This window comes from Uloborus diversus, unplaced genomic scaffold (genome assembly GCF_026930045.1).
Source record: "Uloborus diversus isolate 005 unplaced genomic scaffold, Udiv.v.3.1 scaffold_11, whole genome shotgun sequence".
Taxonomy (NCBI): Eukaryota; Metazoa; Arthropoda; class Arachnida; order Araneae; family Uloboridae; genus Uloborus; species Uloborus diversus.
In genome coordinates this window covers 735,602-760,809 of record NW_026557765.1, presented here as the reverse complement: position 1 = coordinate 760,809, position 25,208 = coordinate 735,602, and the positions used below count along the sequence as shown (strand labels likewise).

General features: G+C 34.2%; 1 protein-coding gene across 1 annotated transcript in view; it reads left to right on the top strand.

The window, feature by feature from the left end:
• The window catches only part of LOC129232194 (spectrin beta chain, non-erythrocytic 5-like), a 138,542-nt gene that overhangs the window by 84,764 nt on the left and 28,570 nt on the right, over positions 1-25,208 (top strand). The window contains exons 53-64 of the mRNA XM_054866435.1: positions 1,550-1,663; positions 2,870-2,991; positions 5,291-5,351; positions 7,075-7,176; positions 7,988-8,176; positions 9,454-9,531; positions 10,534-10,797; positions 14,238-14,522; positions 21,808-21,933; positions 22,011-22,141; positions 22,448-22,634; positions 23,575-23,775. Coding sequence (XP_054722410.1) covers positions 1,550-1,663; positions 2,870-2,991; positions 5,291-5,351; positions 7,075-7,176; positions 7,988-8,176; positions 9,454-9,531; positions 10,534-10,797; positions 14,238-14,522; positions 21,808-21,933; positions 22,011-22,141; positions 22,448-22,634; positions 23,575-23,775 — 1,860 coding nt within the window. The remainder of the gene's footprint in view (positions 1-1,549; positions 1,664-2,869; positions 2,992-5,290; positions 5,352-7,074; positions 7,177-7,987; positions 8,177-9,453; positions 9,532-10,533; positions 10,798-14,237; positions 14,523-21,807; positions 21,934-22,010; positions 22,142-22,447; positions 22,635-23,574; positions 23,776-25,208) is intronic.

Genomic DNA, 25,208 nt, shown 5'->3' with positions numbered 1-25,208 from the left:
TTCAAAATGGGTATACGTTTCCCTTCTCACTTGCGAGCACATGTTTATATTTTCTTTCACGAAATCCAATAAATCACTGACACTTGACAGACCCCATTCCGACCGTCAGACAGAGAAATACTAATGCAGGAGAGCAATCATTTGAACGGAACATGGATAAGTAACGCCATCTAATAGTAAGCATTTCGTTCCAAATGCAAAACGTAGAATAGCGTCGTTAGGCTGGCTGCGTACTACTTACCGTAAGGCACGGATGCGTTTTTAGTCTCTGAAGAACCACCTAGCGCTGACGCAAAGACGCGTGGTTCGTCTCAAACGGGTTAAAACATAAATTGTAATAAATGAACTGGAGGTTGACAGCTATGATAATTCTTTGTATATTTTTTTCAAAAACTATTTGAGAGTTCAAACAGCACATACTATAGGTACAGGGGTCGAAGTGGTCCTATATATCCTATATTTCCTATATTTTCAAAAAAAGCATCAAAATCGTCCTATATTTCCTATATTTTTGGAAAATGTCCTATATTTCCTATATTCCTGTTTTTTTTAATCCAATTTATTTCTTTAAAATAACAGTAAATAAACTATCTGGCTTCGGATTTTTCGTCGAAAGTACGTGTGCGAACGAATTTCAAATTAAAAAACGCAACTGACTAAATCCTGCAACAAGCATCTTCTCTCATTGGCTACAGCAATATGATGTCACTGTAGTGGGTGGAGTTTCGAGAACGAAGTCTGAAGTTGGTTTTAGAATTTTGTGTTTGGCAACAGCCGTTTGTTTTGTTTTCCAGCGTGGTTTTTGTTTTTGCTGGTATATTTTTGTGTTCTGTGCATTTTCTGATCGAAATGTTCTAATATTCTTTTTGTAATCTTTTCTTTTTGTGGAATTTTATAGCACCAAATATCTGTATATTTGTGCTACAAAGCATTGATTATTTCCGGTTAGTTCTCAACACAAAGACGGTTTTTATTTATTTATTAATATAAACTATATTTGTGACACTTCTATCCCTGCAAAACTTGTGAGTTGCTGCATTAATTATCAATAGATTTCACTTTGTTCAAATTTTTTTTTGTCTAAAAAGTACGCAGTTTTTTCAAAAAATTATTCTTCCAACTACAGGAAAGTCGTTTCAGGTGTAAGTTATAATTTTGTTTGAGGGTTTTTTTTTTTTAACAAAATCATTGAGGAGAATAACTAAATAACACACACACACATATATATATATATATATATATATATATATATATATTATTTCTTTTTTCACAGTGAAACTATTCATATAATGTGTCCTATATTTGTCCTATATTTCTTGTGGAAAATGTCCTATAGGCGACAAGTCGATCACTTCTACCCCTGTAGGTAGGGCAAACCTAGTCTGGCAGTGTCGTAATGCTGTGATTAGGATCTGCGAAGCCCTCACAACGCTGCCAGGTTAAGTTTGCCCCAACTATAGTCTTGGATATTTAAATTTTTAGATGAATTTGAAATGTTTGCTTGAATATTGTTGAAGCTTAGTGAATGTTTGTTTATCCTTTTCTTCAGTCCCTCGCCCTGTCGGTAGAGGAAGAGACGAAAGACTTACAATCTGTCGAGGCGTCTCAGAGGAAACTGGAGACGACGGAAAGAGACATGACGGCCATAGAAGCAAAGCTCAAAGTATGCTTCTCTTTTTGTAGAATGCAGTCATTTTACGTAATTGTAGAAGGTTTCTTAGAATAGTTTTTACGCTTTTCTTCCGAAAATGTTACCATATGTATTGTAACCGCTAGTGTCAGTGGGTGTGATAGCACATCATCACTAGTAATTGTTACTTTTTTCACTAGTTATGATGGTTAACATGGATTTCACCCTGCATCTTTTCCATAAACATTTAAAATAAAAAAAAACAATAAAATGATGACCAGAAATCATAGGAAGAAGTGTTATACAATGAATGTGTGTTAATTTGAATTTGGTTAATTTGAACTTTCGGTTAATTCAAAGTAATCCAATAGCCCCAAAAGAACTTGCATTGAAATTAATGATAAAAATATCGCATCAATTCGAACTAAATTTTTATCATTTTGGTTCATTCTAATTAAAAATTTCACCAAACAAATTTTTCCATCCTTTTTTAACAGAGAAAAACAACATTTCATTTATTATTTTGCTTGTCAAAATCTACCAAAAAATGCTCACCGAAAAGGATAAGATGAAAAGAAGAGACCTTATCAGATTCAAAAAAGAATGCAGAGACTATTTAGAGTTGTAATGATCAAGCCATAATGGACTTGTTAAACATAAATGGTACTTTCCTTTGAAAACGAATTGAAAATTTTTGGTTGCAATAAAGAAGTTGGCTGAAATACTTCGTCATCATAATAAACAAAGCAAAATTTCAGTTTTGCAGTTTTTCTAAAAAATGTAATTCATGAAATTTTTACTTAAAATTTACTTTTTACTGTATATCTTCTGATTCATTTTATGATTATGGTGCATCTTTATTGTTTTTTATTTTGTTTAATATTTGGTTGCATAGTGTAATTTATTTTCTGAGATTATAATTAATAGGATGTTTTTCTTCCATGCTATGCCGGTAAAATTATGCAGTATCGAAGAGTTCGATCTTTTTTCTGAGAACCTTGGTGTTCCAATAACATGCGTCCACTATATATCAATAAATCATGTTTTTTTTTTATTATTATTATTATTATAAGTAGATCTATTTTTGCTGTTTTGAGATTAACTTGTGCTTTTAGTATCACGCGTTTTCACTACTTCTGAGATTAACTTGTGCTTTTAGTATCACGCGTTTTCACTACTTCTGAGAGTAACTTGTGCTTTTAGTATCACGCGTTTTCACTACTTCTTTGTTTACAACAGGAACATGATGTTGATGCTCGTCGTTTAATACAAAAGAATCCAGAGGTTTCTAACCAGACCAGACAAAAATTATCCGAAGTTCAAGACAATTGGCGAAAATTGATGAATTTTGCTCTTGCTAGGTAATATTGAAATTTTCTTTGTTATTCAATGAAATATTTTAGAGGAAATATTTAGAGTAGATGGTAATTCTTAATACAGAAAAACCAAATTGTAAATCTTTGATTTTTTATCTTTTTAAAACTATTATCTTAACTCAACGGAATGCTTAGGTTTATCAGTAGATCTATTTCAAACAAATCTAAGAAGGTTCTTCTGCCTTTATATATTAGTTTAGTAAGACCTCATTTGGAGTATACTGTTCCGTTTTGGTTTCTTTATCTCAGGAAAGATATTTTTGTATTGGAAAGGGTTCAAAAGAGGGTTATTAGACTAGTAAGGGAACTTTCAGATTTAGAGTATAACAGACTTAATAGGCTTAACATGTATAGTCTGGAGCAGAGGAGAGTCAGAGGGGACATGATTCAGTTGCTTAAATATATCAAAATGTAGGATATTAGCGGGTTAAATTTTTGCAGGGAAAGCAGGACGAGGGGTCATTGTTTTAAGCTATTTAAATCTCAGGCTAACCTGGAAATCAGGAAAAACTACTACTTTAGTAGGGTCGTGGGCACTTGGAATAGCTTACCGGAAGAGGCGGTAATGAGCAAGGGAGTGGATAGCTTTAAGAGAGCCATTGATCTTCATTGGGGACTAATTAATTAACTAGGACCAGCCTAGCTGGGCCCAGAGCCTGTTGCTGGTCATACATTTGTATTTTGTATCTAATTTCCTAGAATGTTAAGTTTACCCTCTTTTTTGTAAGATTTTATTAAATTTGTGAAAATAAGATTTTTTTTTTTTTTTTGAACAATAATCCAGTTTTATTCTGAAAAAATTTAAGCATAATCTTGAAGGTTTTATGAGTACCATTGCTGAGTATGGGATGACTAACTGCAGGAGTACTGGAAAAACACATGCATAAAACTTTGATGTCACAATACATAAAATACTCTCTACTATGCGTGTGTAGGTCTGTTATTTAGGGTGGGTCACGCCCCAGACAAACACCCGTCTCTCTCAGAATGCTTTATCAATTTTTATGAGCGTTTTTTTTTTATATTCTACATATTTTATATTTATTTTTACTGAGCATCTATTCCTTGCCTCCTGTCTTCTGATTATGCCTTCTGTCTTCATCTGAAATATTTTGAAATGACTAGCTTGTGGATTAATGTAGTTTTGTGTTTCTATTGCAACAGTGATTAAACAATAAAAAATAATGGTAATATAAATTAAACTTTAAAACATCTTGCTGGTTTTAAAATTTTCATTGAGACGTTTTTGATATTTTTTGAAAATCTTGCATCTGCCTATTTTGTACCATTCAAGTTCTAGAACTGCTCAATAAAGAATCCAGTTCTGCTACACATATCTATAATTTTAACTATAGGAATTTTATGGCATATCAATGGTCCTTAAATTCAATTGCATGCTTCCTATTTTTGTCTAAAATTTTTTTTGTTGAAATGGAAGGAAATATTCTGAATTTCCTGTTTCCCATGCTACTGTGGAAAAGTAAAGCGCAATACCTGCAGAAATGATTTTTTCAGATATTTGACAAAACACATTTAGAATTCCATACTGAAAATAAAGAAATGTTGAAGTTTGACATTTTTTCGTGCTTTATCTTAAGCAGAAATGAAATAAGCAAGCTTATACACTCAAACCTGTTTTTGTGCTGTCTATTTTTGTGCGAAAATGTGGCATTTGAAAATTTCATTCAGATTGGGACTCAATTGAAGAGACTATTTCTAAAACGAGTGTGAGGTACTATCTTCAAGTGACAACAGAGGCTTCCCCGATGGGAGGTCACTGTGACCTCCTAAAAATTTCCTTATTCAGGAAATTTTATCTGACTATTCGGCAAAATTATCATCGCTTGATTAATTTTGATTATGTTTAAAGAAGCAATTCCTAGTTATTTCGTAAATTTTTGAGATATTTTCAACATTAGACTTTTTTTATGCGGTTTATTTTTCTGCATAAAATTTTTTAAAACTGTGTTGCGAAAACAACTTTTTATAGCTACTAGTGAAGTTTCGAACGATTCTTTTTTTAATGCGGTCCCTATCCACCTTATAAGCAGTTTTGGGTACACAATAAAGCTAAAGTACAATGGATTATAAAATAAAAGGGGGGAGGGAATGAAAAAATTTGCATTTACTGCACTTTATCTTCCCACAGCAGTATGGTTTCTGAACTGGAAATATTGCATTGAAAGTGACAAAAAATGCTTTGTTTAAAAACATAATCGTAATTTTACAATTGGTATGATTTTAATTGTTGAGCATACTTTTGAATGACAATTTATTTCATCAGGAAGCAGACACTTTCATCAGCATATACTCTCCATAAGTTTATTTCTGATTTCTCTGAGCTGGTAAGTAATATTTCTACAAATCTCTTGACTTAATATAGATTTATACAAATCTTGAATTTTTGGAAAAGACTAATATGTGTTTTCTCACAATTGCCGACAATTAGTGAGGATTATGTGCAAAGAAGCATTTATAAGAAAAGTAAATGAGAACTAAAAGAATTAATTTAATGCAATTTTTTTTTTTTAAGTCTTTGAGGACAGTTGTAATTTTTATTAATTTGTCATTTTATGAAGACTGGCAATTCTGAAGTTGGTTTGAAGCCTGTAGAAGTAAACTGGTGTAAGTGAGACAAAAATTAAAATTTAGAGATCACTAGTACATAGAAACGTTTATCTGTTTTGTGACAAGGTGGTAATGATAATAGCCCTGGTAGATGCTAATCATGATAAATAGCATGATTTAATGAAATCCTGCCTATGGATTTGTGCTTTGAACTTGTGTTACTCAAAACCATAACAGAGTCGTTGCTTAAATCCCTTTGCTTTTAGTACCTGATTTTAAAATGTGCCTAAGAATTGATCACAGAACAGTATCGTTAAACTCTGAATCTCTATTTCGCTTGATAGGGCTTAGAATTTTTTGTACAATTTGTGCTTATTTTCGAAAGCAAAAATAAATATGTTCATTCAGTTTTTACCTAATGTGACCAGACATCCCGCTTTTTGTCTTACTGTCCCGCCAAAGTGTCCCGCTTCGTCGAAAAAGTCCCGCTTTTTTTGTTTAAATTCCGTCACACAAGAAATATAACATACAATCTAGATTTTTTTAAAACGCTTTTTCGATTTTTTGCTGTCGGTAAACGTAAGAACGCCATGTAAAATGTTATTCTTTGATGTTTAATACGCTGAACTACCTCCACCGTGATTTGGATTGAAGAGGAGGAGCTGTTCTTTATTGGTACATTTGAGTTATTTCTTGGCATTTTTCTGTTACGTAAAATATTAAGCCTGTGGGGAAAAAAACTACTCTCCCCCCCCCGTCATGTGTCCTGATTTTTAGCTTAAAAAATCTGGTCACATTATTTTTGCCATGGTAGGATTTTTAAAACAATTTTATAAAAAGGGATAATTTTACAAATCGTCAATTGTAAGTAATAACTTCACGTTCCTTGGTAAATTATTATTTCATTTATTTTGAACTTGTTGAAAGTTTTCAAGTGTTTTCAAATATACATGTAATTTCTGCAAAAGAATAATTCTGGTTTTGAAAACTGTAAGATCGATGCATTACTTATTGTAATTTATCGCTTTAATGGATTTATATTTTTTTCCAATTGCAACAACTTGAAATTGCAATTGTGGGAAAAAAAGAAATATTTCCCTCCATCCCCTCCTTTTTTATTTTACATAGTTTATGTAGAAGAGTTTCAATTTTTTAAATTCTCTCTTTAAAAAGATGAATCAAGCATTTATAAATAATCATTATTATTAATGTATGTATTAACCTTAAAAATTTTCAAATAAAATCAAAACTATTATATAAATTTATTTTTAAAAATGATCTGAACTTGAAGGAATTAAATGAAATTTGTTTTTTACCCTAAATGTTACCTGTCTAATATATTCATTGAATTTTAAAAAGGAAATTTAAACTTGCTTGAGCTATAATTCATATTTTATTTCATTGTTTGAATTCAACCTTGATATATTTTTAATACTTTTTTTTCTTCATCACATGGAATGGAATAGTTTTTAAAACATTTATAATAATAATATTTTCTAGGAATCATGGGTGAATGATATTACCAACAGGATGACATCTGATGAATTGGCTACAAATAATTCTGAAGCCCAGAATATGCTACAGCTCCATCAAGAACGAAAAGTAAGAAATGGATTTAGATTAAAATTTTAGTCACTAAAATATTTTTCTTAGGTGATTTACATTTCATGCTTGTTGTTTAATTGTGCTAATGTTTTGACATTTGAGTGCCCTAAATATTGTTATATCGAGTTTTTACTGTACTGTATGGAACCTCAAGTCTAAAACACTTGAGACTGCTACCTTTCCAGATTTCGATTTTTTTCTGACTCAAAAAATAGCAAAAACTATCGTATTGGGTGATATTTGGGAAGTTTTTCTAAATTTCGGTAATGTAAGCGCCAAATTTTCTTTTTCCTTTATGAATCTCAATAAAAGCATCTTTTGGTAGGCTTAGAAAAAAAGTCGCAGATAATTGACATAGGCAAATGTTGTTCTTTTGTTATTGTGCATTTCTCAATCTGCCAATCAATACAATGAATAAATCATATTTATAATGAAAAATAGCTTTGTATTTTTGCTCAATATGTTTTGTGTTGTGTACTAATGAGAAAATAAACAGAAGCATCATGAACAGAAAGCGGATGCGAACAGATTGCTGCATGATGACTGCAAAACGAAAATTGAGCATGACATGTGACATCAAAGAAACATAACAAACATAAACAACAACAAAAAAAAACTAAGGTTTTTTTTTTTTTTTTTTCAATTCCACTGAAAAGGTTCCGAGGCTTCTGGTTTTCCAGCTTTTGGGATTCCAAAATTGGGGTCCCATAGTGCATATACATTTCAATTTAACTAAATAAAAACCTGAAAACGGTGAATTACACTTGATTGCTTAATGACACTTATTCTTGATTTTCCTCTCCGACAGGCGGAAATAAATGGCCGGCAAGAAGCCTTCAAGGGCTTGAAGGAGTTTGGTCATCGCTTGCTGCAACAGAAACATTCTGCCAAGGATGTTATTGAATCCAAACTACAGCGTTTGGAGGAACTGAGGAGGAATCTGACTCAGGTCTGGGAAGAAAGGAGACACATGCTGACTCAGTGTAGAGATCTGCAGGTAAGGTTTCTACTTGATGCATTTTTAACCCCCGACACACGAAGGAAGGGGGTTATAAGTTTGACCTGTCGGTGTATCTGCAGCACTCTAGAGCCTAAACGGATGCACCGATTTTGAAAAAAAAAAACCTTTTTTTAAAAGAGAGTTAATCGAGAGTGTTCTTAGCTAGGTTGCGTCTTCGGATGACATTAATTAACGAAGATATTAATTAAAAACCTCTAAAAGGTTTTTCACGATTTCTGCAGTGAAAATATATTTAATTTTTTTAAAATTTAATACCAAAATAAAGGATCATTTTTTCTGCGTCTGATAGAATGAGTTTAGAACTTCCATGTTATATAGAATTTGAATTATAATGGTGTTTTAAAGCAGATTTTAAATAAGGCTAAGCCTTTTTTTCATGCAATGGGTGACCGAATTCATTAGCCGACAATCAAATCAGAAGCAATAATTGAAAATTTCTACTGCCAGTTTCTATTTGTTTACAAATAAAATACTTGTAATTGATTTTTAATAGTACAAGGCTTTTAAAAGGATTTTCAATATTCCCTCTTGATTCTGCATTTGCAACCCAGTCGTTTTTTTTTTTTTTTTTTTTTTTAAATTTTTATTTTTAGTTAATTATCTAAAACCTTCAATTTTGTACTACCGTTTCAAATAATAGACGTCTCAAATTATCTAAAGTCCCCTACCTATGTGTCATTCCTGTAATGAAAATATTATGCAGCATTTCTCACAATTCTGTGACATTTGATTTCTAAATATTATATATCATGATTTTTACACTACTGCTCATTCTTAATGATCTAATTTTATTACTTGTTTGCCCTTCTAACTTAGTTCAGAAGTCTGTAAGCTCTTAATATTGAAGAAATCTTAAAATATGTCTGCATAATTTGAGTTAATGTTTTGGAACAAAACTCATTAAAAGTATTTTTTGTATGAATTGTTAATTGAATGATTGAAATTAGTTGTCTTTGTTTTAATTTTGCAGAATCACTGTTAGCTCATTTACAGCCTCTGTCAACACTTTTTTTTTCTTTTTTGACTGGAGAAAAGAAAGAGCTCTAAATCATTAGAACCATCAGTTGCAAATTTGAGTTATGAATGTGTTTTGTATGATTTGTTAGTTGCTTAATTAATCTCTCAATCTGAGAACTTTGTAATACTCATTTTCAAAATGAGACTTATTTAGTTCAATGCCTTAATATTTTTGTCCTCTGGAAATGAACTGTAGATTTTGTCATAATTTATGAGGCTTACATTTTCATTTGCAGGTATTCAAAGAACAAATTGAAGCTGCCGAATCATGGCTTTCTGCCAAAGAAGCTTTCCTTAATAATGAAGATTTAGGTGTAAGTAATGGATTATGTATTCTTTATACCTCCCCCAAACCTTGTAATGGGAAATTCCACGAAAAAATTAACCGCTTGTCCCACACGTGACAGTTTATATGCAGTCGGATCTCGATAACTCAAAGTTTATGACTCAATTGTACCATTATCTCGAAGGTTTTATTGGGTACCAAACTCTTGAAACTATTGTGAAAACTTCCCATAATTCGAACTACCAACAGCTTGAACTTTTTAGCCGGTCCCCTGGGACTTTGAGTTATCGAGAGTTGACTGTATTTCATTAAAAATTAATAATCTTAGAGGGTTATGACGAAATTTTTTGCTTAAAATATCAAAGTTTGCAATTTGTTTAACAGAAAAAATTTTGTTCAGCAATGTTTTAAAATCTTATTTTTAATGACATATATGTAGCATCACTTGCGGGACAAAATGAAAGTTTTCCGTGGAATAGCCCTAATAAGGTAAAATGCTCAAAATTTGAAAATATTTTGCATTTTCAATCATGTTTGAAGTATATTAATACTATCATTTTTCAATGGGATTTATAAAAAGCTGCATCCAATATATTTTAAATGTATAGAGGCATATTTTTTTTTCTACGCTTTCATATCAACTAAACTTTAATTAGGGGCTAAACACATTCTCATGCTTGTTAATCATACTTCTCTTTACGTGTTGATCTACACCATGACTGCTAACTCTCGCTGGTGAGCTAAATTTACTTTAGCTACCAGTTTATTGGCACTCTCAGCTTCAATGAGATGACATCTGCCTCCAGACTACAACAGATTGAGTCCTCAACAAGGATAAAACTGCATTCTCTGTATGTTGTGACTGGACTTTCAGTATATTGCATGTAGTTATGCTTTAGCTCTTTTACAATTGTTTAGAAAAAAACTTATAGCAATTTTTTGGGTGACTAATTCTTTTGATAAACATATCTTGATGCATCATTTTATCATTTTTTACTCCTCAGGAATTATAATGCTTATTTTCCAACAGGATTCAATGTCAAGTGTAGAAGCTTTGATTCGAAAGCATGACAATTTTGAAAAGACTATGAGTGCTCAGAGCAACAAAATTGATGAACTGGAAACGTTTGCCACAGAACTGGTTGCGGCGAAGCACTACGACAATTCGGCAATCCAGAGTAAGTGCCAGGCAGTCTGTAGCAGGAGGGATAAATTGAAAGAATGTGCTCTTGTTAGGAGGAAAAAGCTCCAGGAGTCCAGAGAGCTGCAGAAATTTCTACGCAATATCTATGAGGTATTTACTGCATATTTTACTCTGAAACTGTATTGGGAGTAAAACAATATTATACAACAAATATAAATGTGGCGACAAGCAACAGGCTCTGGGCCCAGCTAGTCAGTTTATAAGTCCCCTCTTAAAGCTATCCACCCCCTTGTTCGTTACCACCTCTTCGGGTAAGGTGTTCCAAGTGCCCACAACCCTACTAAAGTAGTAGTTTTTCCTCATTTCCAGGTTAGCCTGAGATTTGAATCACTTAAAACAATGACCCCTCTTCCTGCTTTCGGTGCAAAAATTTAATCCATTGACGTCTTACATTTTGATAAATTTAAACAGAGTGTCTACCCACCTGGAAAACATTTAAAACCTGGAAATGTCGGGGAAATTTTTTGTACTGGAAATGTCAGGGAAATTGACTTTTGTATGCAGAAAACCTGGATTTTTTTTTGTTATTATTATTATTATAACCGGTTTCAAAATATTTGTTTTCTTTTTTTGCAGTTTAGTAAAATAAATCGGGTCAGAAATTGATGCAACTTGAAATTACTAAAAAAAAAAATATTTCTTTCCTTAAACCAGTTGAACCGAATACAAATACCTATGACAGCACAGTGAAATCTATGTTAAAGTACAGTAGACTTTTGGATGAGCAAAGTTGGGTTTCATTATTTTGGCAATTTTTTTTTAATAAGATTCCAGGCTAGTAAACCAATGGCCCCTTTCCTGTGCAAAGAGATATATATACTCAGGGCCTGATTATAGCACAGGCCAACTAGGCCTGGGCCTGCGGCCCCATCTTCCTAAGGGGCCTCAAATTTCCTAAAGAATTATGCATAATAATTAAAATAATAATAATAACTTATTAATCGCAAAAAGCTTCCTTAAAAAAGAATTTTTATTCATTCTGCTATTAGCGAATTTACCATGTCACAGCTATGAGGAGCCCTGAAGGGATTCATAAATGCACATGGTTAATGATTTATATAATTCTGGGATAAACAGAGGCCCCAAAAATGAATTCAGACGGGGACCAAACCTGTAACCACCGTATCCCGCTATAGGGTCTTCAGGGGGCCTCCAAATTATTGTGGGCCTAGGGCCTCACTTTTAGTTAGTCGGGCCCTGGATATACTTGATGCTTAACAATTTAATGAAGCAATTTCTTAAAAGTTCTCAAAGTTCCCCTAAAAATAAACTTAAAAGTTTCCCAAAAAACAAAGTCTGTTTTACAGATGGATGGATGGATGGATGTATTAGTTTGGAATTTACATTAAACAGTGATATAAACATAACGTTTATAAAATGTCACATAAGCACTACCAGCCATTAAAAAAATAGCAAAAGTAGCTAAACTAACCTTTAAAAAAGCACCTGGAAAAAATTTGTTTGGGGTATGGAAAACCTGGAAAAGTCAGGGAAGCTGATTTTTTTTTTTTTTTTTTTTTTTTTTTTTTTTTTTTTTTTTTTTTGAGTAGACACCCTGATTTAAACAACTGAATCATTGTTCCTTCAGATCCTCCTTTGCTCCAGGCTATACATATCAAGTCTGTTATCATAGTCTAAATCGGAAAGTCCTCTTACTAGCCTAGTAACCCTTCTTTGAAACCCTTTCCAATGCAGAAATATCTTTCCTGAGGTAAGGAGATCAAAACTTTAAGCAACTCATTTCCCCCACCATATTTACCAACCGCATCGTGCGGAATAGTCTCACGTAAAATAGGAACTTCGATGAGATTACGCTTGCCTGCTGCTACCCCTTTTGCAATGGCATCTGTTAATTCTTTAGCTTTACCAAGCCCATAGCCTACAGCACCATCAGCATGTGTATTTAAAGTGTTCATGCTTTTTATTTCCTGTACTGCCATTTATTTTGCTTATTTATCTTGTCATTTTTATTTATTTAGTTTATTATTTTTATTTATTTATTTCATTTTTATTTATTTATTTCATTATTTTTATTTATTTATTTATTTTATAAATTGTTTCTTTTTAGTTTACATTTGATTTCGTTACACCAAACTTATAGATTATATTGCATTAGCTCTCAACACGCACTGTATTTTAAAATTCATTTTATAAACTTATGTTGTTCACTTATTGTTTTTTATAGAGACGTACCGAGTACTCGGTAATTACTCGGTACTCGGCATACTCGGCCAATTTGCCGAGTACTCGGTACTCGGCCAAATTCTGATCAGATACTCGGCCAATACCGAGTAGTTGCAAAAAATTGAATATTGTCCAAGACAGATACCAAAATTTTTATTTAAAAAAAAGCAAGCATTATATTCTGCAATAATTTACAATTAAAATTTATAAGTCAAATTTAAATTTTGAGAATAATGAAGTTTGTTATGCTTCAATGGTATAAATCTTTCTTTTAATGTCCCCAAAGTTTATTAAACTTGTTTATTAAAAATTATGCAAAAAAAGGCGAGTATAGAAAATATGGAATTTTTATATTAAAAATGGATATTTGATACAAACAAAAATTAGTTATAAAAAATATAAAAATACCTTTGCTTAAAAAATTAAAGGAAATAAAACAATGTTAAAAGCACAGTGTAGGAACACTGCAGATACGTGTTTTGGAAGTTACAAGGAATTCCTTTTTCTATGCACAAAATGGGAACTCGTGGATTTAAAGGCATCCGACAAAAGTTGGATTTTTTTGTTGAATGTCTTTACCTTCTCTAGCTCACATGTTATGCACTGAAAAAGACATTCCTTGTAAGGGGGAGGGGGTGGAAACATGTGTATGCAGTGTTCTTGCACATTTGTTTTATCTGCTTCAAAAAAATATTTATGTTTGGCAGACTAGAACTATAATTGATTGATATACAGTGAAACCCCTCCTAACGGACACCCCTCTTTTGCGGACAATTTTTAATTCCCCAGTTCCAATGCAAATAACATTATTAAACCCCTGTCCTGCGAACACCTCTCTATTGCGGACAAAAAAAAATTGTCCTGTTAGTGTCCGCATTAGAGGGATTTTACTGTAATTTGTTTTAATTCCAACTTGATTAATCATACCTTTTATTTATTTATTTTTAATTTTAAAAATCATTTTTTGGTAAAATTTTTGACAAACAAAATTGTTTATATAATGCGTAATTAAATTTCCGCAGGAATTTAGTTTTAAAAACTATTATATGGACAAGGAGGTCTATACTACTATTCCAATAAGTTCAAAATTCATCACATGTGTGTCGGTGGTTCTTGTTAAAACATAATTGGTACTTGGTAACTCGGCCGAGTCGTGAAAGGCCGAGTACTCGGTAACTCGGCTACTCGGCCAAAGTGCTACTCGGTACGTCTCTAGTTTTTTAGTACTTTTAATGCAAGTTCTATGTTCCTCCTAACATTTCTGTCTTTTATTGAAGATAAATACGATGCAATGTCGTCTTCTACTCTTCTGTGTTTTAGAAATTAATAGTGCTCTGTGCTTCCAGGTTGTCGGCTGGATAAACGAAAAACTGCAAGTTGCATCGGACGAATCTTACAGGGACCCCACCAACCTCCTCAGCAAAATTCAGAAGCAGGCCGCCTTCGAGGCCGAACTTGCGGCCAACAAAGGTCGTGTGGATGCGGTGATGAGCGAGGGAGAGAAGCTCATGAGCAGCGGACACTACGCTTCGTACGAGATACAGAATCTCCTCCAAGAGCTGGAAATGCATTGGAGGCAATTGCTGGACCAAACTGCGCTGAAGAAAGAACGACTTCAAGATGCATATCAGGTAGGTGATGAGATTGATGTGAAGTACCAGTTAAATTTCATCATTTTAAGAAATTTATGTACCGTAATTTCGGGTAGATAAGCCGCCATATCGTATACGCCGCACATGCAATAATTTACTAACTAAAAACAAAAGTTCATCGGATAAGCCGCCCTATCGTATACGCCGCAGAAGAGCGTATCAAAACATGACGCCCCAACCCCCTCTATATATACATATGTACGGATGCGATTATTTATTTTAGTTAGAACAAAACTGTAACAAGCAACTGCATTTGTTATTTCTATTCTATTCTATTCAAGAGTCACAACTGACTTCAACTGTATTTATGTCGAGGACTGCATACTAGTGCCTTGCCTCCATTATTTTATATACCGATAGATGGCAGCACCATCACCGGATCGAACAGTTAATGAGAATTTAGAACTAGTCCAAGAGCTAATAGCTACCTGGTACTAGCACCCCCAGAGGTATCGTTTCACTTGGAGGACATTGAGACCACGAGCATATTTAACGTCGCCCAGTCCCCTTTAATGACGACGGTGGGTCTTCGACCAGCGGGGATCGAACCCGAGTCCCTCCGGCCCCGAGTCCAATGCCCTACCGATCAGGCTACCACGGCCCAACCTGCATTTGTTAACAGATAAAAATGGAATAAACTTCGTGTAAAAAAAAAAATCAGAAAATGCTACGGTTACACAAAAAAAAAAACCAGTGTTGCCAGATGACATCTACAATTGGTTGGATGAAAAGTTTTCAAATCATTGTTATACTTAGCAGTTCATCAAAAAAATGTTTACCCTTTATCAATTGATTCTTTTTTTTTTTAAATTTATCATCGAGACATTTAAAAAAAAAACATTACTCAGACTATAGGGACTCTAACTCACACAAGCTAGCGATTCCTCCATTTTTCAGCCCAGTGAAACGTATATTATCATCACGAATCTGGCAACACTGGAAAGAACAACAACAGCGAACAGCGGTAAAATCGGCGCAAACTAACGCAGGTTTAAGGGTGTGAGAAATTAAATTTAATGAAAAACCTGTTTCATGGTGCAATTTGAGAGTTCTACTAGCGTTTTTTAATGAATTTTAACATTGCCACTCGATTGGGCGAACATGAAAAGCACTAAGAAAGAATGGTGGGGGGGAAATTTCTTCAGATACGCCGCCCTGGCAGATAGGCCGCAGATGTTAAATTTCAACTTCAAAACACGTATAAGCCGCGGCTTATCTACCCGAAATTACGGTAGTAGTGCCATAGAAAAAACAAACAAGAACCAATTTCAGTTAATGTGCTATCTTTTCTGTTACTTTGCTACTTGACAATTGAACTCTTATTAATCTGGACCAGCTTATTATTGAACTGGACTTTGCTTTTTTCAGACAGACATTCATATATGTACATACTGTATTAAAAAAAGGTGAGTTAGCTCAAATATGTATTGTTACGTATTCGATGCAACTTCAAACTTTCTTTAAATGGCGACACATTTCTTGAGAAAACGCAGGAGGTTTATTTACAACTACGTTCAAGAAACATCGTTAACAGCTGCTAAATTAACCATAGCAATTAGGCAAATATCAATTAACTCTGTAGACTCAACGGTAACACTTGTATTTACATCAAAATACGCAAAAACACAGCACAAACGCTAATACATTTTACAGCCCAATGGCTGAAAACGAGACTCCACAGTTAGAAAGCAAAACTGACTCTCTTCCTCATTCACAAGACACCCGGCTATTTATAAATCTAGAGAAGTTTCGACAAAATTCTGCAACTTTCTACCAATTTCTCATATTTTCTTTTTATTCATTCGCGAATCTTATCAGAAATAGGGGACCGTATACTTCAGTCGAATGTTCAGGGTTGTATGTACATTACAAGAAACTATTTACAGGTTACGTTACTAAGATAATTTTAGATGAAAAATAATGGAATAAACGCCAAATTTAGCCAGATTACAATAAATTCATCACAATAATAATTACTATTTACAGAAATTGTAACAGTATTTTAGCAGGCTGTGAGTTTGCATGTCTGTAGTTTTCTTTTGTGTAGTTTTATATTTTATTCTCCTGAATTCCAAATACTATTTTAACTTTGTACAGTAGTTTATATACCTCAACTCAATTTATATGTTGTAATGTTTAATCACTACTTTCCTTGATCCCCTATTAGACCTGATTAAGGAGGTTCTACTGTACAATGATTAATTTTTTTTTTTTTTTTTTTTTGTATTGCTTCTTGAAAAACTTCTTCTTGTAGATATTTATTTGCTTTTTTAAAAAAAATTAAGGATTAGTTTATCAGTACATTTTTCGGTTCTTCAGACTTGCACTATACATTAATTTGTAACCTCCATCGATATTTTTCTGAGTTGCAAGGAAACATTCTTTTCTAGAAAATGGAGCTTTTAGATGTGTAAAATAATGTTCTTCAAAACAGTATGAAAATGTTGTGCGGTGACAAAGTAAATCCTATAAAACACAGAATGAAATGTATGAACTTCTAAAGTGAATGCCAAGCTTGAATGAGAAAGTAATAAAAGTTGACTTATTCTTTCCAGCCTACATTCAGCCGTCATTTTCATTTTTTTAACAGTTCATTAAGCTTCATTGTAATTCTGAAGCACATGCAATGCAATTTTAATTGCAAGTTTTAAGCCACACAACATTTCATATTTTTCAAAGTTTGTAGTTTTTCTGTTCTTTTGAATAAGCGATAACTAAAAATCAAGACTCGAACTGTTTAGTAGTGTGTAGTCCCATATTTTATGTGAATATCACCTCACAAAACCCACTCCTTCATTTAGTTACAAACTACTTTTGGCTGAAGATGACAGACGGTTGTTTTCATCATTCTATTGTGCTTTCTTCAGAAATATGTTGTTACTTACGCATTATGTTTTCAAGTTGTCTTTATACTTTCCCTCCTTGTTAGACCAATTTTGTCCTTTGTTCTTGGAGAGTCTCTCATTTAGCCATTTGGATTTATTTTCGATAACAATTCTTTCCAGAATGCTATTAAATTTGCATTTTTTCTGTTTATGCTATCTGTCGTGATGCGCGCGATTAATTTTGCAAAGTTATTCGAAAACCAAAAAGATAACGATTTTAGGCCGTGGAAGTGGAAGCATCGCAGCCGCGCATAACCTCAGACCAACGACTGCCTTGAATGCCAAAGAACAAAATTTAAAAGAGACTTACCCGGGGGTTGTGTGTTTGTAGACGATAGTAAGCACAAAATTCATTACCATACATTCTTTATTTTATGTTAAACTTCAGAGCAGACACGAAGACAGGGATTTTGCATGGTGATCACCAGAACATTTCTCACTTAGTAAAAAAAAACAAATGCGAGGAATACAGACTTAAGAGTTCAAAAAAAGTGGAGCTGGGGTTTGCAAAGTTCGTTAAAGATCAAAAAAACGGGGAGTTCATTCGGATGGTGGTGAAATATTCAATTTAAAATGGACGGAGGACGGATAGTTCACTATGAAGATGGTGGGGCGTAATTCAGGGATGGATCATGATCAAAGATGTCAGTTGCAGGTAGTGTACGTTGAAAAAAAAAAAAAAATGGCGCTGGCTGGTAATCTCCATGGTGACAATGTTGAGATCATCACACGATTAAAAATGATTCAGGGTAATTGCGGATCCATGTCGTCACCTCATGCCATGTTGATCATCAAAAGGGTAGTTAATTAAGGGCTCGATTCCGGTGCATTCGGCGTGCCGCCATCGGACGCCATCACACACACAGGTGATGGATTTTGTTGGGGAGAATTTCTAATCTAATAATATATCCCCAATGTTTCTTTGATACTAGCAGAGTGAGTTCGGAAATAAGACTTGACAAACTATTTCTAACTTTCATGAAGTTTATTTAAACGATAATGTAAATAGATAAAAACACGCTGTAAATGATAAAAATAAAATACTAACAACATAATCTCTTTACATGCTACTTCTGCATGATATAACTAACAGTGCAACGCAAACTGCATGACTATTGACTAAAAACTTTGATGAAGTAGACCCATTGAGAAATAAGCTAAGTCCAGCTAATCATTTCTAATAAAGTGCGAACAGCACGAACAAGCAAGTTCGAATGCCGAACGAGCGACCGCCTACCACGACAAGAGATGATCAAAGAGAGAGCGAACTAAAGCCGCGAGCAGTTTAAATATCCCCCCGGGTCATTAGCATATCCGAGTCACGTGAACGGACACATCACTGCTATCGTTAAGCACACGTGCCTTCAGATTTCTTCTAGAAGCTTTCTATGACGTCATCCACAACGGAGTTCCCGCCAAGGGTGAACGAAAGTGAAACAAACATTCGGTCGATTCGACCAATGTGAATGAGTGCTGATAAGATTCTTTTACCCCAGTCATGCAGAATGATTGGTAATACATTATAAGTAAGGAAAAACATTCTTTTACTATTGGTGTTGTGAGGTGATGAGATAGGATTATTTACTGTTGTTATTAACAGGCATTTATGCCTAACAGATTTCCTATGCTCTCATCTTCGGCTGCGACGAAGTATAACGATCTTGATTATCATGATTACGTAACACAAATATAAAAAAAATTTCACCTCATTTTGAGGTCTTAATCATATCGCGCCGTCCCATGACACCGTGCACAATCCCATCTCTTTCGCCATCATCGGAGAGAAAACGGAGCCTCGAGAAGCACGTCCGGTTGCACTGGAAGCAGCAAGCAGAGTGTAGTGGGGTGGAAAAAAGAATCGGCAAATGAGCGATCGGATCCGGGTACGCGGCGATGCGCGGGAACCAATGAGTGCGTTTGGCGCCCAAACAACGAAGGGAAGGGGACGCTACACCATTTTAATGGCCAACAAGAAGATGCAAAAAATCGGATCGACGCTTGAAAAATTGTCAAAAAGCCAAACAATGGGAAAAGTAGTGTTCACTCTAGGAAAAAAAAGGGCAGGGTGCTGGCCTTTGAAAGGGGCACTTTTTTAAAAAAGGGCACTATTTCCAACGCAGTGTCCCCCCCCCCCCCACCCAAGACCAATGATGCATTAAGAGGAGAAATAACACTTAAAACACCTTGCAAAAATTCAGTCTATTCTACACCATGACCTCCCCCCCTTCGATTGCCCTCACCACTGACTTTAGTATTAAATATGATTTCATCCAGAAAACGCACTTGTCTTCAGAATAGGTGTTAACTCACCCCCCCCCCCCCACACACACAAATGACCACTAAGGTAAGCACATTTTCCACTTTAAAGGAACATTTAGCTAATGCTGAAACTTGACTTTGGGTATTTTTCAACACTTTTCAGGCCATAATTTTAACTACCTATAAGAGTAAAAAAAAATTCTAGGCATTTCAAAACCCTTTCAATTTTAATTTAAGAAGAAGAGTATTTAATTACTGATCTCCCTTTCCTACCAAAGAAACTGCCTAGTAATGTGCATTGTGCCATTAAGTATTTTAGTAGACATCAAAATTGTGATGAGTGTAAATTTTCCTTTTTTAAATATATTACACTTCAAATAGAATAATTAACTTAAAATACTGTATGCAGTGCTTCAAAAATGCAGTGGTAGCAAGTTGCAAAACTAAAAAGACTTCATTTGAGCTCTATTTCCTAGTCTTGGAGTTGTTCAAATTCATAACACAAATGTGTTGGCAGATGTATGCGCTCCTAAATGCAATGCATAAGCAGCTTGGACCAAGCTAAGATTTTTATCTCGGACAATTTTTGTGAAAATTTAATGTATCAGCATTTTAATTTTGTGATTTTTTTAAAAATCAATTGTATAATATTTATAGAAGAAAAAGAAACAGTGCAAGATCATTTTAGCTAGAAAAAAGCACGAGTATGTCAAAAGTATGCTTTTTATTATGTCAATAAGTGTTTTAAATAAACTGTTATATGAATCACACAACACACATATACAAAGATAATAAAAATACTTAGCAAAAAGGAAAGAATTGAATGAATGCCCTGTCAATGCGATATGTTTCCATTTTAAATGGTTTTTTAGGGGGGGGGCTGGGGATGGGGGTTAAAAATCCAAGATATTAAAAAAATACCCTTGCATTTTAGCCCAGTAAGCTTTGTACTATGTTCTTCTTAGGAAACTATCAGAAAGTTAACTTTCCAGAAACAGATGTAAAAAGATTGCTACACAATCACTAGCAATGCGCTAAAATTAGCTAAGCCTAATTTCCACGTGCAAACGAAAAACGGACACAAAGGGCTGAAATGTTAGGAAAATGTCCTATTCCCTCTCTCATTGTTGATTCTCAGAAGATCAAGGATGAGAAGGAATGAAACAAAGATCTCTCCCTTTCCAGAGGACCCTACTCCTTCCCACAAATTTTCAAAAACCCACCCTCAGTAGAAGGAAGAACATGCCTTTCTTTCCTACTGATAAGCGTGTTTGAATTCTGAGAATCTCATCTCCTCTTGGTCTTTGCTAGGTATTTGCTTCCCCTTTTGTTTATGGGGCCGTTTTCAAGGTGAAATTCTGGGAACAAGGATAAGACATAGGCGTTTTTGCAGACGATCGCTGGACAAATAAAATTGCCCCGATATCGCGGCAGGTCGAAACGATGGTTGAGGCATCTTTTTAAAAATACAAAGTGCAATTTCTTATTTTTGAAAAGGGCGGGGGCGCATTTCGCGATCTAAAAAAAGGGCAGGGCGCATTCTGCTGATATGCAAAAGGACAGGGCGCTGCGCCCTTCGAAAACGGCCTAGCGGGAACACTAGGAAAAGTGAATAAGTCGCATATTTGACATCGTAAAGTGCGCGAAATTTAACGGGGAACGCGGGGAAAACGTGGAATGCACAAGAAAATAAAAAAACAACAAAATGGGGGAAGAAAACGATTAAAATGACCGAAAACATGGGAAAAATATAAATGGGTAAAAAATGTGATATGCATTAGCACGCTATCTTATTATTTACTTTGTGCTATTAGATTCATTGCATGGATTTATAAATGCAAATTTGGCTGTAAGTGTTAAAAGTGCTCTATGTGTTGAACTTTGTGTTCATAACATGTTTGGTATAATAATAACTTTCATATTTTAAGTTTGTAGTACATCTTTAAATCTGTGAACCATGAATTTAGCTACATTTTAAAAACTTTAAAACATTCTTTCCATTAGTATCATCTTACACTGATAAAAATGATTGTATTTATTATTAAATATGTGTAGTATTATATAGTGTTTATCAATATTTATTGATATTTTTAATGTTTACCAAAACCTGCATACAACAGGCTCTTCAATTCAACCGCATGCTGGATGATTTGGATATGTGGATGGATGAAATAGAAGTTCAGTTGCAATCGGAAGATCATGGCAAAGATCTCACCTCTGTACAAAACTTGCTGAAAAAGCATCAGGTAAGCACTCTTTCTTTTCGAAAAGTTGAAAATAATGTCGTATGCGTGCTCTTTCTTAATTGCAACCTTTCTCACAGCATCTGGAGACAGACATCAACAACCATGCGGAGAACATAGAACAAATCAAAGACCTTAATACGAGCTTTCAGAACAGCAACCACTTTTTGAAAGAGGAAATTGAAGAAAAAGCCTTAGCTACGGTCAACAGGTAAAATTCTCTTGAATATTTAAAATGGTGCTTCATTTGCAAATTGAATGTGTACCTTTGTGATAGGTTATAATAACAAGGTTAAAATTGCACAAATAGCATCTGGAGATACTTATGGTTATTTAGTGTGAATTTAATTGTAATAGAAAGCATAAATTGCCTCGAGGATATGACAGCAATTTCTTAGGTTTTCTTCCCCTATCGCCTCTTATGAAGTAGGGTTGCAAAGTTGTTTGTAATAGACAGGTGTTGTAAATTGCTTTCTTTACTAAACCTGTTCAGAATTCAATGATACTTTTTCTCTAGATATCAATCTCTGCATGATCCAGTGCAAATCAGGAGAGAAAACTTAGAAGACTCTCTCCTTCTGCATCAGTTCAACAGGGATGTAGAAGATGAGTTGTCCTGGATGAGTGAGAAAGAGCCTTTAGCAGCTTCAACGGATTTGGGCAACAATTTGGTGACGGTGCAAAATCTTCAAAAGAAGCACCAGGTTAGTTTTAACTTGCAATCTTCAAACTGCTAAGAACTATTTGTTTAGGTAAAAGACTATGTTTAGGTATGTTCCTGGAACAAACCCAGTTTACGTCAGACCGTTGTCAAATTTGGCAGAGAGGTACTTTGATGCCAGGGATTCACATAGGAGAGTATATGAAATTTTAAAAAGTTTAAAGCATTTCCTCAATTTTGAACATTTCTCCCAATTTTTCCATTTTTATAGAACTTGGAAAAAATTCCTTTAACTGGGGGTTTTTGAAAAAAGAAATAAGAGTCCTTGAAAATCCATGTTTGAAAAGATTGTCCCTCATTTTATCTACAATTCTTATTTTTCCTAAAATAAGATTTAATTATGTATTTAGTATTGATTTAACTTTTATTCTTTGGTTTAAATCAATCATTTTACGTATGTGGAATTTAGTACATTTGAGGATACAGTCGAATCCTGTCAACGTGAACTGTGATACATATCAGTGCTTGTGTGTGCAATTCTGAATAAGTGTACTTTGGCTCGTATATTTTCTGTGTGATAGAAACAAACGTGTGTGTATATCTTCTTATCTAGTAAATGTGGAAATTGGTTAATGTGAAATTAGTTTAACGCGAGCATTTTTGATGTCCCCATCAAGTTCACGTTAACAAGGTTGACAGTACTTTGAGGGATACCAAAAATATTCCTATTTTTCCCTAAATGACAATAAACAATTCCATATTATAGTGTATGCTTATCATCTACTGGATTTTTTCTTGCAATGTTGGAAGGTGTGTGACGAAATCGCTTTTTCCTGTGCGAATCCATTTTAGTATACTATGGATAGTATGGTGCTTAATTGCATTTTTTTTTAAAGCTTAGCAGTAAATTTTGAAACTCCTTAGCCATTAATTAAATAAATAGTTTCCATCGCATTTTCAAAGATGAATTTGTCCCCCTCCAGGCTCTTGAAGCTGAGATTCATGCCCACGAGCCCCTCATTGCCGTAGTCATCAGCAAGGGGAAGCAGATGATCAGGATCGGGCATTTTGCTGCTGTCAGCGTGGAAGAGAAACTGAACCAACTTCAGTCCTCTCTTCAGCAGCTGAAGGATCTGTCGAGCATTCGGAAATTGCGGCTGCTCGATGCCGTGGAGTCTCAGATGGTGAGTTTTTTTTTTTATAACCAAACCTATTTAAATATTTGTATTATTGTCATAAGCATTGTTATTAATATTTGAGATGCATGATGTTTGATTCTTACTTATTTGTTTGGATGCATTGTTGGGTGCCTCACCTAGAAGGGGGTCATGGCGCAGACTACGCTATTGAAATTTTTTAGCGGAGGGGTGTTTTTAGGGGTATTTTGCTCTTTTTTCCGTGGGATGGCGCTCTCAATCTTGGGGAGGCACCCTTTTTCTTGTGGAGAAGGAGGGTATTATGCTGTAAGCTGTAAATTGCATTATGATAATTATTAGAGTTGTTATACTCAAAACTCTTTTGTCATTTTTTGGAAAATAATTGTATTTATTTACTTGATTCTTTAATTTCCACCTGCTAGTTTTACAATGGAAGCTGCTAGGAATTTTGCTGTACAGAAAGTACTTACCTTTTTATTTTTTCTCTCCCTGAAGGTAAAAATTCTTTTAAATTGTTTGATTGAATAATTCAAATACAAAAGTTCCTTCTTTTCTTTTTGAGCATTTTATCAATCGTATAGTTTTGGCGCGCGCGCGTTCATTTTAACTGTATTTCTGTATCTCTTAAATTTGATGGATCTAATCTCAGAAGGAAATCCAGATTTTCGGGCTTTTTGTAATTTTATTTGTGATTCCGAAGTTTAAGGGTGCTCAGAATTGTTCCTAAGTCCAGGCTTACTATTCATGTTTCAAATTTGTATGGTAATTGAAGCGGTTGTGAGACTTTGTTTACTTTTCATTAATGGCTTCCAGAAGAAATGTACTAAGTTTTATGTTTCAATCACAAATGGGGTTCAGTACGTGAGCCTCTTGTTACATGGCAAACGTCTGACCTGTAATTCAGTTCCACACGCATGATTTCTTTTATTAAAGTTGCATCAAAGACACCGTTTATCAACTATCAATGCCAAACACAGTGCAAAAACTTCAAAAACGCATTCTCTACTTCAGAACAACTGATAGTGTGACATTCCAAAATGTGTGAAACGAACTGGATGTTGTCATGTAACTAGTGCTTCAACATTGGGCATTTGAAATTGAACATTTTGCACGACGTGCTTACACATAGCACATTTGCATGATTGAACTTTATTGGAAAAACAAAACTTAGTACATTTCTTTTTAAATTCATGTATCACTTATTGTAACATGTACAGTAGTTTCAAAAGTATGATTTTTTGAAATTGATTTCATTCAACATTTTTGATCACTGATTACAGTGAAACCTCCGAGTAGCGGACAGTCAAGGGACTAGAAGTTTTGTCCGTTATTGGGAGGTGTCCGCTATTAGGAGGAACTACTTAATTTACCTTTTTCAAAATGGACTGTTGTTCCCTTTGTAGAACATAATCGAAACAATTGCGAAAGGTTTTCTACATTTTACGTCAAGTGTAATTAAT